Source organism: Castor canadensis, chromosome 11 (assembly GCF_047511655.1).
Source record: "Castor canadensis chromosome 11, mCasCan1.hap1v2, whole genome shotgun sequence".
Classification (NCBI taxonomy): Eukaryota; Metazoa; Chordata; class Mammalia; order Rodentia; family Castoridae; genus Castor; species Castor canadensis.
In genome coordinates this window covers 5,657,155-5,671,009 of record NC_133396.1, presented here as the reverse complement: position 1 = coordinate 5,671,009, position 13,855 = coordinate 5,657,155, and the positions used below count along the sequence as shown (strand labels likewise).

The 13,855-nt window shown below is 57.0% G+C and overlaps 2 protein-coding genes across 2 annotated transcripts in view; one reads left to right on the top strand and one right to left on the bottom strand.

Annotated features, from left to right (window-relative positions):
- Positions 1–357: 357 nt before the first annotated feature.
- On the top strand, positions 358–5,571 carry Ubald2 (UBA like domain containing 2). The gene is made up of 3 exons (XM_020159362.2): positions 358–740; positions 1,017–1,079; positions 4,382–5,571. The coding sequence occupies exons 1-3, from the start codon at positions 621–623 to the stop codon at positions 4,691–4,693; spliced, it is 495 nt and encodes a 164-aa protein (XP_020014951.1). The 5' UTR covers positions 358–620; the 3' UTR covers positions 4,694–5,571.
- Positions 5,572–8,082: 2,511 nt separating this feature from the next.
- The window catches only part of Qrich2 (glutamine rich 2), a 31,412-nt gene continuing 25,639 nt past the window's right edge, over positions 8,083–13,855 (bottom strand). The window contains exons 14-21 of the mRNA XM_074048905.1: positions 13,724–13,845; positions 13,191–13,256; positions 12,797–12,898; positions 11,806–12,006; positions 11,323–11,470; positions 10,832–10,919; positions 9,907–10,035; positions 8,083–8,481 (exon numbers count right to left, since the gene is read on the bottom strand). Of these exons, the coding sequence (XP_073905006.1) occupies positions 8,282–8,481; positions 9,907–10,035; positions 10,832–10,919; positions 11,323–11,470; positions 11,806–12,006; positions 12,797–12,898; positions 13,191–13,256; positions 13,724–13,845 (1,056 nt within the window). The 3' untranslated portion in view covers positions 8,083–8,281. The remainder of the gene's footprint in view (positions 8,482–9,906; positions 10,036–10,831; positions 10,920–11,322; positions 11,471–11,805; positions 12,007–12,796; positions 12,899–13,190; positions 13,257–13,723; positions 13,846–13,855) is intronic.

Below are 13,855 nucleotides of genomic sequence, written 5' to 3'. Positions count from 1 at the left end.
TCTTTCAGAGGAAATGAGTCAAAGCCACTCTGTCTTGCTTTTCCAGCTGAGCATGTTCAGTTTCAATGAAGTAATGAATGAACTTGGCCGCACCACTCCCAAGCCTACAATAGCAAACAGAAGAGCCTGGACCAATCACCAGGCACTCAAGGTTTTCAACTTAAGTTCAAACAGGCCCAAGGTAGGCCAATCAACGCTCGCGTCCCCGCCCCCAAAGCCCGGCTGCGGCCAACCACGAGCCAGGATGAGTCAAAACACAGCAGCCGGCCAATGGCAGGGCGTCCGACGGCGCTGAGCTCCGCCAATGGGCGCGGCCAGGCAAAAAGAGAAACAGAGCTGCGGGGCAGGCAGCAGGATTCGAATCGAACGTCCGTCTAGGAGCCCGTCGCTGGTGGAGCAACACGCCGGCCAATCAGCAGCGGCGACCGTCGGCCCCGGAACGTTGGGACACCCCGGCCCCGCCCCGCGCCGTTGTTTGTGGTGTCGGCCGGGCCGCGGGAGTCGAACCACAACATTCGCCAGGAGGCAGCGGCGGCGGCGAGCGCTAGCTCAGGGCGGCCTCCCGCGGCCGCCGAGCCCCGGATCCGCGCGGCCGGAGTGGCCGGCTCTGGCGGTGCGCCATGTCGGTGAACATGGAAGAGCTGAGGCACCAGGTCATGATCAACCAGTTCGTGCTGGCGGCGGGCTGCGCGGCCGACCAGGCGAAGCAGCTGCTTCAGGCGGCCCACTGGCAGTTCGAGGTGCGCGCGGGCGCCGGGAGAGCGCGTCCTCCCCGCGGGATCGGCGGGGCCGAGGGTCGGGGGGTGGGGGTGGCGGTGGGGGATGGGGGGGCGGGAGCTCGGTCCCGCGTGGGCGGGCTCGGGGTGCAGAGGGTTCTGCTGCTCAGTCGCCGGGGCCCCGCGTGCCCCCGCGCAGGCCGGGCCGGGGTGGGGGCCGGGGAGGCGGGTGTGGGGGGGGGCGTCCTCAGCTCCGTACCCGGTCGCGCTGACGCCGCTCCGCTCCTTGTTTGCCCGCAGACCGCCCTGAGCACGTTTTTTCAGGAAACCAACATTCCCAACAGTCATCACCACCCCCAAATGGTGAGTGTCGCTGAGAGGTCGGGGACGCCACCCCAGCCCCTCGCCCTTTGCTCTCGGGGGCCCGGGCGGGCATCGGGCGTCCCCCGTGGCGGGGTCCGGTGCATAGTCCACCCGGCGACACGGGAGCGCGAGCCCTGGCCGCTGTCAGCCGCGGCGGTGACAGCCATGTTGCCGGGGAGCGCCGCGCCGTGAATGTAAACAAAGAGCCAAAATGTCTTCCAGGAAAGAGCTCTCCCAGGCAGCCACTGGCTCGCCTAACTTTGGGACCCGTTTCCGGGCAGTTGGATCTGGGCCTGAGGCCTTGCCCCCGGCGCTGTCCCTGGCTGGGGGGGTGGTTAGGGAAGCCGGTGTTGGGGGCGCTGGAGGAAGGAGAGACGGTCCCAGAAGCCGGTTGGCAGGGGATAGGGAGGGGGCTCGGATGATTGCCAGACAATCTGGAGAGTCCAGTGAAGGGGACTGAGAGTTGGGGTATTTGTACGTCCATGCGGAGCCCCTCTTGCTACAGGGTGCTCCCCCCTCCCCCTCCCCACACGCCCAGCGCAGCAGGAAGCAGGGAAGGGATAAATCCACCCTGGCTCAGGAAGCCCCCGGCTCTACCCACAAAGGTATGCTGGCCCTTCCAAAGCCCAAGGGAACCAAGCCCATATGGAGGATATACAGATTTTGACCCAAGATAAAACCAAGAATTTAGTTTTAATCTTAGCATGTTAAGAGAGCTACAGTTCAGGAAGCAGAAGTGGCTCAGGCTGGGTTTGTTTTCTTCTCTCTTCCACTTGGCTGCAGACAGAGAGCCTTTGCCCTCCTGGTCAGGGGGTATGCTGCTTTCTTGGGGCCCAGAACATCCCTTGTCTGCCCCACCACCCCTGGTTATCCATTAGCCCCATGGGATAGGAGGGACTGAACTCAGTGATGGGGATTGTAAAACATTATTCTGCTGTGGCTTTCAGTGTGCATTTTTGGCATTTTTCACTTAGGTGTCTTTGCCTGAGGCTCTCTCCAGGGCAGATTCTGCACATGGCTATTCTGTTGTGTCTTGTCTTCAGCACCATTTTTATCTAGTCACAGAGGAAAAGGAGACGGGTCTGCCTTGACTTTTTAAAATAGCTTTTCTCTTAGAATGGCTCATGCCACCTGGGAACCAACCAAGAATGGCATTTGAAGAAAGATGGAAGAACGGTGCAAGGCCGAGACAGCTGAGACTGGGCTTTTAGTAAATCCTGGAGAGAAGTTCATGTCCAGAAGACCCCCACCCTGACATCCAGTCATGGAAACCTCTGGTTTCCAGAGTCTGGGAATTCCCTGTCTCCATTCCCCTCAAAAGAGCCTTGAGGTTTGTTCTTGCCCACTGGCTTATTCTGAAAAGCACAGCCATTCTAAGGGGCCAGGAACAGGGAGAGCTAGCATGGTGTCTTGATGGGTTTCTCTTTCCTCCTTCTCTGCAAATCCCAGGAGGATTGCAGTCTCCTTTGGAATCTTGGTGGGGGGCAGCAGGTTTTTCTAACAGACATTGTAATCAGTGTGCCCATCAGTAACAAGTCCTGGGTGCTTCATCAGCACAGTGGAGAATACCATCTCTGCCCTCAGAATTGGCATTTTCTTGAGACAAAGTAAGTTGAAAGTTAAAAACCCTGGAGACCAGTCACCACAAAATGGCAATACCAGAAGTGACCCAGGCGTGAGTAACTGCTAAATGTAGATTGCCACAGTTAGAGGAAGTGCCCCAAATGTTAAGGGTCCCCCAGTTGGATCTGGGGGGGAAGGAAGGGCAAAGAAAGGCAGTGCAGACTGGAAGTAAGAGGACCTTGGCCATGCTAGGGAAAGGGGGCATTAGGGAATCTGGTCCAAGCCCCTGGTAGCACCAAGGCACAGAGAAGCTCTAGAGATCTGGGGATTTGCCCGAGCTTACCCACCCAGGCAGGCAGGCACAGGCCCTGTTAGCCATCCAGGCCGTTGTGTAGAGCTGTGTGGCTGTTGGAGGAGATAGGCCTCGCTGGCTTGGTGAACTGGGGAAGTCGGTCACGATGCGCTGATGCAATTGACCTCCACCCTCACCCCCCATTCATTGTTTCCTGCTGTGGAGAAGTCAGCCCTGTAAGGGGGGGGGGCAGGCAGGGAATCATGGGGGGAGGAGGGAAGAGGGCCTCTGGGAAGACAATGGTCAGAGCTCCCTAGAAGCTGATGTGGCACTGCCTCAGTGAACTGAGTAAGGTGGGAGTCCCCACCTCAGTTTCTGGCTTGGATTTAAGGGCAGAGCTGGATGCTCCTTCCTTAAGGGGAAGTCCTAGTCTTGCACACATACACACACTCACACCCCTCCCCCCAGCCCTGTGCCTGGGGGAAGGGCTAATGTTGCTAAAATTAGGAGAAATTCAAAGGACTCCCATGGCTTCCTGGGAAAGGCAGCTTTGAGGTCAGAACTAGCTTGTGTAGATCGTGTTCCCCAGCTGCCTGTCCCCCACCCCAGTGCAGAGCCCCCAGGGCAATGGCAGAAGGTTGGCTCTTTGGACTGTTGGAGCTACCCCCAGGAAGAGAACTTAGAATGCCAACAAGGGCAGGCTGGCAGCTCCATGAGCAGGGAGCCAATGTAGCTGGATGCTGTCCTGGGAGCTCAGGTCTGAAGCTGCACTTGACTCATGAATGTAGAATGTGACCAAGCAGAGGTTAAGAGCTTGGCCCTGTAGGCCCAGGGGCCTGGGAATTCTGTCTTCTCAACTTGCACCCTGTCCTTGGTGCATTTCCAGTCATGACTTGCTCTCTGGGCCTCAGTTTCCTCATTTGTAATACGGAAAAAATAATTCAGCCAACAAGGCTTCCTTGTGAGAAGTAAGATTGAGGAGACAAAAGGCCCCAAAGCCTGTTTGGCCGTGAATATGGGATGGAATGGAATGCAGTCCCAAAGAAAGTGCAGCTTTTCTGTGGCTGGCACAGAAAGGAGACCCTCCATCTGGCTGACACTCTAGGGACATCTGAAGGTGGATGATGGAGCCAGCTGGCTGCCTTACAGCAGAGGTGCTGGGCAGTGGTGTCCTGGGTTACTCCTTGTCCTTTTACTTTGACACCTTCACTTCTGCTGCAATTAACCATTTACTTCTGATATCTTCCAGTCAACCGCAAGCACCGTGCAGTTCACTTTTGGCTTTCATGAGATGGTTGGGGTTTACCCTCATTTTTTGTCTTTACTGGCTATTGAGATGGGTGCCTTTGTCCTGTCAAAGATGCTCATAGGATGAAAAATGGGAGTAAAGAGGATCTGGGACCCTAGCGGGCAGCATTCCCCACACCTGTGTTCTCTTTCCCCACAGATGTGTACTCCTAGCAATACACCTGCCACACCACCCAACTTCCCCGACGCGCTGGCCATGTTCTCCAAACTTCGAGCCTCTGAAGGCCTGCAGAGCAGCAATAGCCCCATGACAGCCGTGGCCTGCTCCCCCCCTGCAAACTTCAGCCCATTCTGGGCCTCATCCCCACCCAGCCACCAGGCACCCTGGATGCCACCTTCCTCCCCCACCTCTTACCATCGCCTCCACTGCCCACAGCCCACGTGGCCCCCCGGAGCACAGCAGGGGGGCACCCAGCAGAAAGCCATGGCAGCGATGGATGGCCAGAGATGAGACTGGATGCTGTTGGGCACTGGGCTGGAGCAGGGGGCAGTCCAGGGTTGTGGGGACATAGAGGAGGGTCGGGGAGGGGGGAGCTCGAGAGGGCAGGGGGTTTCCTGAAGATCGCACTGGAAGATTTTATAAAAGAATTTTTGTGGGTGGGGGGACAGTAAACGTCCTGGGCCACTTGGGTCCCTCAGGAGTTTTTCTTCGGGCAAGTTTTTTTCTCTTTTTAATATATAACTATAATATATATGAATATATAAATATAGCTAATGTATGTGAGAGTGGGGCCAGCACATCTAGGGTGTTAGGGTCAGAGGGGAAGGGCCACAAGAATCTGTCCTTTGCCAGCGCTTCTGTTCCTGTCTTGGGAAAGTTTGGGCTTCACAGCCATATGCAGTCTTACAGTCAGGTGTCTGTGAGCTGTCTCCTTCAGAAGACACACCTGTACTGTAATCAGGAAGACCCCTGCTGCTTCCACTGGGGATGGCCACTTAGGGGCTGTAGGACAGGTCCTAAAAGGGCATCATGAGGCCCCTGCCTCCCAGCCCTATTGCTGCTGTACTCAGAGAGTTCCTGGCCATCTCTTTTGCCATCCCCGGTTGCTGGTTGTGGCTTCTCAGTGGCTCTGTTGTCAACTGTGTCTCCACCTGGGTGTGCAAGGTTGATAAGACTGAAGAGCTGGCTTGGGTCAAAGGCCAGCCTCTGATGAGTGGGGGACTTGACCGTCCCTTTGCTTACTGTCCCACCAGCTCCCAGCCTCCCCCTGTGTGTGTCCAGGGCCAAAAGAGGACATGGGAAAACCTGCCTTTGGGTTGAGTTCTTAAGTCAGAATCACATCTCACCAGGGTGAAATTTTAATTTAAAAAAGAAACTTTTCTAACTTCCCTGGTTTGTGGTGCTTTTATTTACCTTGGTAGAAGAAGCTGTCTTTGGGTACAATGGGACTCTGGCTGAGCTGTGCTTGGGGGAGGGGCCCGCTGCCATTTGGCTGGTCTGGAAGTTTCTTGGTGAGGATGTCTGTACTGGAGGGTTTGGTGGTACAGGCAGGGATGAGTCCTGACTTGGTTGCTGTACCCTCTCTCCTCTTAGGCCCCTGTCTATGTAGCCCATGACCTCAAAGCTCTCAGAACCCAGCCCTGGAAGTCATTTCCATTTGCCACAGGTAGTACTCCCTCTTCAATCTGGTGCTTCCTCGTGGTTGCCCTCCCCTCCCCCAAACCCAGCTGCTCTCAATTTCCCTCAAAGAGATGGGTCACTTCATGTCGTCTGTGGCCATGACCTGAAGACGAGCTAAGGTTGGTGAGTCCCCAAAGGGACTTGCATCCATTTCTCCCCCGAACCCAGGGCACTATTGGCAGTCTGTGAGAGCCAGCATCCCTTTCTCACTGACCTCCATTGGGGTGTTCAGGTGAGTGAAGAGGAGCCTGCTTGCCTGGCTGTAGGACTGGGTAGCCAACCACATGGGACTCCTGGAGCCCTGCCCAAGGCCACCATGTTCTGGGCAGTCCTCTCCTCCTTCCTGCCCCTCACCTGGGGCCTGAAGGGACCAAGTACTGTTGGGCCAGGGGGCTGGCAGATGGGGCCCAAAGTGAAGTGAAACTTGAGGGGACCCAGGCCATAGCCACCCCTACCCTCCTGAGCCTTTTCTCATCTCACCTTGTTAAGGGGCACCCCCTTCTTCAGTGGAGCACAACAGTAGGCTTAACTACCCAGGCTCCTGCATGTGATACCTGGCTGGCTGCACATGGAAGCTGGGTTTGTCCTTTCAGTTTGGTTTCCTGATTGGAAACCCCTGAGACTCCTCCCAGCCTCACCCCTGCCCACCTGTGCTTTCCCAGGCTGGAAGGGGCAGCCCCTGGCAAGCATGTGGGCGGTCAGACTGACTCCCCCAGAGGCTGCCGGGACTTGGGCCAGGGTCCATCTAGGTGTGGGGCCAGCCTGGGGAGAGGGTGGGGCAGCCATACCCAGGTGTGGAATGATGGGGGCCAGCCTGGGCAGCTTGGGGAATGTGGCTCCTTGTCCTCCAGTGGGCGTGGGGCAAGGCCTGGGTGAGGAGGGCTGGCCTATTCCTCTCTGCCAAGCCTTGGAATTTGGCTTCTTGATCAGGAAAACTGAACTGACCTTCTGACATTTCACTGCCAGGGTGGGGCCTGGGTGAGAGAAACAGGAGCTGAGAGGGGGCAGGGACTGGACCTGGTTCTGCCTCCACCTCCTGGTTACAGAGAGAAGGGCACTGGGCTGGGGGTGCCCACTAGGGAACTCTGTCCAAGTGGTTCCTTCCCATCTAGCCACAAGCACTACATGATTACGTAAAGGTTCTTGGAGCTCAGCCGATCTGGAGAGAAGGGGAAGCACCACCTCCTGCCCAACCCCCCCACCCCCACCCCAAGGGAGCACCTCCACACCCCCGCCAAGCCTGCCTTCACCCACACCAGGCCAGGGCGAGAAACCTATTTCTTGTCTGTTTCTTGCCACTTCCTTTGTGATTCTGTCGCCCCCTCTTCTCACACCCTGAAGTGAGCCTCATACCCCAGACATTCCTTTCCCATGTGAGAGGGGAGGATGGGAACTGAGGGTAGGGGGGAGTCCCATCTCCCACTCTGGGGACTTGGTTCTCTCTGAGATAGGAACAGACGTGAGGCAGAAACTGATGATTCAGGGCTTCCTAGACCTCAGGTAGAGGCAGCTCACTGATTTCTTGGGGGACCGCTAGAATCTGGCTGGAGGTCCACACACAGGTGGTTTCACAGGGTAGCAACCAGTCCCTTGCAATTGCTGTCCTCTCCCATGTGCCCAGACTTTGAGCACAAAAGACTGGGAGACAGCAGGTCCTGCCTGCAGAGTTGGGGCTAGCATGGAGGTGAGCAAAATCGGGCTCAATGTCCAGTTGGAGCAAGACAGGGTTCAGCCTTGCACAAATGTAAGCTGTACCTCTCCATCCCCTGCTGTCCATCTGGGGCATTGGCCAAGGCAGCCCCTGTTCTGAACCTCTCTGCCAGGGCCTGGCCTTCAGGCCCACTGCCTCTGCAAGGGTCCATCTAAGGGGAGGCAGCAGTGCACAAATGGAAACCTTCCCTGGTGGCTTCAGGTTTTTGCTTCTGGCTGGTGGCACTGCCTCTCTGGGACCCGTGTAAGCGGCCAGGAACTGTCCTGAGCCAGCAGTGGGGGAGCAGGCAGCAGACACCATGGGTCCCAGCCTGCCCAGAGTGCCACCCCCCTTCCTCCCCCGCCTTCCTCCCCCCCCCTCCCCGTCCCCAGCCAGCCCCTAGACTAGAAGTCAGGGCTGGAACCATAATAGCACTCCCAGGCTAACTGCAGTCAGGACAGAGCCCAATCCCATACCCAGAGGGGTCTGGCCAGAGTCATCCTCCCTGCCCTGGGGGCAATACCCAGCCTTCCCAGAACCCCAGCACCCTGAGAGGAAGGCTATCTTTTGGGGACCTGGAGGTCTAATTCTCAGATTGCAAACTAGACCTAATCTCCAAGAAAAGTTCAGGCACCTCCTGTTCACTTCACCTCCCTGAGGCAGGACCAGCAGAGAAAGAAACCTCATCTGATCCAAACTGCTTCTTAAGCATTTATCTATACCACTGTTCAGTGAGCAGCTGCGGACCGTGGCCCTCGGGTGGGCTCCTCCAGCCCCTCTCTAGGAGGCACATCCATATGCGTGTCCAGCCCTGAAGAAATATCCTGCAGGTTTGCCACCTCGGTAGGGCTGGACGGGTGTGCCAAATTCGACCGGGAGGTACGCCCCTCGGAGGAGACCGGTCTGTCTGTGTGTTGCTGTGAAGAAACTGCAAAACAGGAGGGGCTCAGCTTGCTCTGTCTCACTTCCCGTGCCCACCAGGGTCCACTCCGGCTGCCCATAGCCTAGGGAGCAGCTTACTAACCAGGCTGATGGGCTGGGGTGCACAGTGCAAGCACCCGTGGGAGCTCCTGAGCAAACACTTAAGGCCCTTTTCTAATCCTTGTGAATAACAAATGAATAAGTAAACACGGCCTCCTGCAGGGGTAATGGTATACAGGGGCTGTTCTGGCAACATTCATATAGAGAGCACAAGAGTTTTTCCTGACTACCACCCCTTTCTCCTGCTTCCATATTTCAAGTATCCTTGAAGTAGACAGCGGAGTGCCTGGAAGAAGGGAAGCTAAATACCCGCAAGTAAGTCACGGAAATGCACATTCCCAGGCCCATCCTCCTTGGTTACCGGTGCTGACTCTAGGGCCAAACTGTTTGACCTTGAATTCCAGCTCTGCCACTTTCGGCGAGTGCCTCAACCTCTCTGTGCCCTGGTTTCCTCAGTTGTAACTGGGGCTAACATTGGTCCCTACCTGTTAGTTAAAATTAGTTCCTATGTGCAAAGCTCCTAAACAGTGCCAATTAGTGAGAAGCCCTCAATGAAAGTGAGGCGCCATTACCACCATGCCCACTGGTTCTTCACCTCTGCCGCAGGCCCGCACTGGGTGTGGGGCTCTGGCTCTTAACCTGGGGGTGGAGTGGGGGTGAGGGCCCCAGCGGACTCTCTTGCAGGCATTTGCAAAACACCATATACATAACTTTTATAGGGGGAAGGTAAGCACCTTTGTTAGATTCTCCTGGGGACCCTGACTCTCAGCAGCACTAATTCAGCACCCCTTGATGGATGACAGAGGGGGAAGCTGAGGTCTGCAGAGGGGAGACTTTCTCAGCCACCTGATAGTCATCCAGCCCCCTAACCCCATGTTCTGGCAAGGGCCCCAGGTCCTTGTGTGACCCAGCCCTGGGGCCCCACCTGATCTAGTGCCTCAGAGAGACCAGGGAATGTTAGGGGCTTCCCAGGTCTGAGGGCAGGGAGGAACTCTTCCATCATAGGCTCAGAGAGGGGTCCCTGGGGGGCCTGGTCATGGTGTGGTATGCACCAGCCATTCAGACCATTCAGGGCCCAGGAGCCTGGCTCTGGGAGTCATGTGAGCACGGAAGCCTGAGACCTGGGTTCCTAGGTCCTCTTGTGTGAATGAGACAGTAGAAATGTCAACTCTGCAGACCTGGCACACATCAAGCGCTGGATTTTCTGCCTTTTCCCTTCTGGCCTTTAGCTCCCAGACCCTTCATGTCTATAGACAAATACATACATAAACCAGCATGGGCTGGGAGGGGGCAGGAGGGGGCGTGCAGAGCAAGATGGAGAGGCCTGGGAGCAGTGCTCAGGCCTCCAGGACACCATCCAGAAGGAAGCTACCTGAGCTGTTGCCAGCCAACATCTGAGCGCTCTGAGGCCGAGAAGGCAGCTGGCCGCTATTGCTGCTGGATTGCTGCCTGTGCGGGTGGGGCCGGGTCGGCTTGGACTTGTGCTTTGTCATCCCTGAGGCTGCAGAGAGCAGTGGAGAGAAAGGTTAGCTCTGAGATTGAGTGAGAACTTAGGGGACCCATGGGGGTGGGGAGAGAGCTGTAGGGCTGCTAGTCACAGCCAGCCTCAGATAGATTAGGGTACTTTATGAGCTGAATTTGTGGATATACCCCTTATGGGCACTTCATTCACACGTCCACTCATCCATCTGTCTGTCTTGTCCTCCACTCATCAATCTGTTAGCCCATCCATCTACCCAGTCAGATTGTCTGAGGATCTACACACATCAACCCTATATCAGGTCCTAGGTGAGTTCTGGTCTGAGGTTTCTTACAGGAGGAGAGGCAACTAGGAACATGCAGATGTGGCCATAAGGCATGATGGGAAGTGATAAGCCCATGCTTCAGGTATGGGGACTGGAAGTAGGCATTCAGGGGCATAAAAGATCCCTAAGGGGCAGGGCTCAGGAGATAGCATTTTGACGAGTTTTGAAGAAAAGGTGGGGAGGGCTTGACCATGACAATGCTGAGAACACAGGCCCAGGCAGGAAAGCTCAGTTATGGCAGCAGGAGGATGAAGACTGTCAGGGAAAGATGGGGCCACCATCTACAGGGGTGATTGGCTGAGGCCTGACAGCTATATTCCACCTGCAAACACCTACCTGGTGACTTGGGAGAGACCTCCATTTGGAGGCAGGGAAGAGAAGAAGGCATCCAGGGTCCTGTGGCCCAACATGTACCCAACCTACCAGGACATGGACGTTGCTTGGGACCCAGCCAAGAACTCTGTGGGGCCTCTGGGCTACCTAGACACTCACTGTCTTTGTTCAGGATGCCTGGCAGCCTCGTATCCATCCGTCCCTTATAAATATGTCCATCCAGGCCCAAGATATCCACCTCGTCATGCTGTGGAGGTGATGTGTATCCATTACCATTGTGGCCCCCACAGTAGCCTCAATGAAGGCCTGGGGTGCAGAGTCCCATTGTCTCCTGACTCCTGGCACCACACGGGGCTCAGAACCCTCCCTGGAGACCCTGGGCTGCACCAGGGCACAGCGAAATGTGGAAAGAGGTGGAAAGATTTTGTTCTGAGGATCCATGGTGGGAGGCAGCAGTGCCCTGTGGGCAGGTGGCCAGGATGACATTCTTCCCAAGAGTGAGAACCTGAGGCATGAGTTGGGGCTGGTTAAGAAACTGCCTCAAGGCAGAGAGGGCTGGGAGAGGTGACTTCTAGTGGTTTTTCCAGAAGGACTTGGGAATCTGGGGCACGTTGGGGCTTTCCTCCCTGCGATTCCTGCGGGCCCCGGACCTTCATGGCGATCTGGATGTCCTCCAGGGGACTCAGGCCCTGCGGCATGTGCTGTAGGCGGTTGCGGCGGTAGGGGTAGGTGAGGGTGTGGCTGCCTCCACAGCGCCGGGGCACAGTGGAGTAGGTGTAATCCGCAGACTCTGGCACGCTGGGATGTAGATGGTGTGGGGTCACTGGGAGCCATCAGGAATGTGACCTGGGACACACTTACAGTGGGGCTTGCCAGGAGGAAGTGGGCGGCTTTCTTCAAAGGGGTCTCCAGGAGTCAGGGCAGGAGCAGGGGGGCCCAGGGATGGGCGGGTGAGTGAGGTAGCACAACCTTGAGGCCACCACCCTGGGGATCATGCACAACACACTTGTGCACATGCTCTCATGCCTCTCTTGCACATGCACACCCTCTCTCTTCTTATCCCCCCGGGGCCGCGGGGTGAGGAGTTTGCTCACAAGGCTGTGGATGGGGACAAGCCACACGCACACCCCTACCGTTTGTAGCAGGGATGGCTGAGGCACTGGGCCTGCAGCAGCTCACGGATCATCTGGCTGCTGGCCTTCACAGAGCCTCCGAAGTGGATCTGCACCTTCTCAATGTCCATCAGCATCTTCGAGTGCATGCTGCGTAGACACCCCACGCTCCGCTCCATCAACGACAGGTCACCCCGAGGGAAAGTGCTGCCCAACTTGAGGCTGTGGGACCCAGGCAGAGGGAGAGAGGGTCAGCCCAGGACTGGACAGAACTTCAGGTGTACTCTATACCTGAACTTGGGAAGTGTTTCCTTTGGCTCTAGGCAGATCCTGTGGGGGCCAGGCTAGCACCCATGAAGGGCTAAAGACCTTGGCTGAGGAATGGAGGGGTCAGTGGGCAGCTCAGCCTCTCCAAGTCATCCCCAAGGGGCCAGGCTTTCCAGGGAAGGTTTCCTAAGATGTGAAAGTGCAGGTGTGCCAAAGGGGAGAGAACATAGCTCCTCTGTGCCAGAGGCAGGGGCTGAAGTCAACCCTGGCTTCTCCCTGCCACCCTTCACCTGGCCCCACTCTCCTGGAACTCCCCAAGCTCCAAAGAGCTGTCCTCTTTACTCCGACCCCCACCCTCAGGAGGTGGAGGCCGGAGAGGAGAACAGAGACTGAGGGACCACAGGGCATGCATGCCAGCTGCCCCATGCCTGTTTGTCAGGCCCAGCCCCTAGCTGAGTGATGCTCACGGGAATAGGTACAGAGACCCAGGAGGCGGCTGGGACCCTTGGCAATGTCCCACCAGAGTTTCCAGTGGGAACTGAAAAGGCAGGTTGTTGCTCAGGCTTCATGTGACATGGCCACCCTGGGCAGAGCTGAAGTTCTAGTTCAGCAATCAGCCTAGTAGCCCCCATCCCCACTCCAAGCAGGAAACACTCTGCTCTACCCCAGGTGCCCTTCGGAACCGCCTCTGCCCCACCCTGTCACCCCCAGCCCTGCTCAGGATGCTACTGTTCCCATCCCATACTTCTGGCTCTGCTGGCGGATCTGCTCCAGCTCAAATACTGTGTAGGGGCGGATGGACCGGTGCCCAGGCAGGGCCGGACCCACAGGGGTCACAGGCATGACTCTGGGTAGGGGCAGAGAGAAAGCGGGTGGAGGGGGAAGACTTAGAGTGTGAGAAACCCCACCACCCATGTTCACCTGCCACCCCCTTCCCTGTTCCACCTGCTAAAGGACAGTCCCAACTGGGGAAGGTGAGGGTGGGGCTGGCCCCACCCGCGAAGGCCCAGGGAAGGAAGCAGACCCAGGATAGAGGAGAGGAGGAGGAGAGGTCAGGCAGGTGGGCAGGAAGAGATACAGCGCTGCTGTGCCCACCCCCGTCAGTCATCAGCTTCAGTAGGCAAGGTGTAGGTACTCACTGTCCAGTCACAGATGTCTCCAAGGGACGGTCACAAGAAAGGCAGTGGAAATGAGTCAAGAGCTGCCTGTTGGGGATGGGATGCACAGAAGGTGAGAGCCAGAAAGGCTTGTCCCCTGCACATGCTGCTTCCTGATCATGCTGGCTGCCAGACACACATTCTAACCCAAAGCCCTGGGGTTCCCAGGGCCCCAGGGTACCCTGTTGTAGGCCTCAGGGGCCCCCTGGTGGTCAAGAGCGGGAATCCTAGGCTTCAAGAAACACAGCCATGTCCCCCCAAAGAACCTCTCCCAGTCCCAATAACCCAGGTGGCACATGCACCCCACCCCAGAGAAACTTGTGCCTCCCCCACTGCCATTCTCCAGTCATTTGAAGGGTCCTGAGCTAGAAGAATTCTAACTCTAAAATTCTGTCCCTCCAACTGTGGGACGATCCCAGGTGGGATCAGCTGGGAGCTGCTTGTCTGGGCACCCAGCCTGCCACCTGCCTCCCCAGCAGAGCCTGCCGGCCTCCCTGCTGTTTTCCAGGCCTCACCTCCGCATGGCGGCTGCCTCGTCTGCCTGGTAGAGTGGAGAACGCTCTTTGAGCTGCTGCCGTAGTGACTTCCACCGATCTTCCAGCATCTTCTTCAGTGGATCCAGCTCCAGGCGGTCCAGCTAGGAAGTG

Excerpts from the sequence above, each read along its gene's own strand:
- Ubald2 (XM_020159362.2), top strand. The coding sequence starts at position 621 with ATGTCGGTGAACATGGAAGAGCTGAGGCACCAGGTCATGATCAACCAG. Across the intron at positions 741-1,016 it reads CGGCCCACTGGCAGTTCGAG|ACCGCCCTGAGCACGTTTTT; the intron begins GTGCGCGCGGGC and ends GTTTGCCCGCAG. Across the intron at positions 1,080-4,381 it reads GTCATCACCACCCCCAAATG|ATGTGTACTCCTAGCAATAC; the intron begins GTGAGTGTCGCT and ends CTTTCCCCACAG.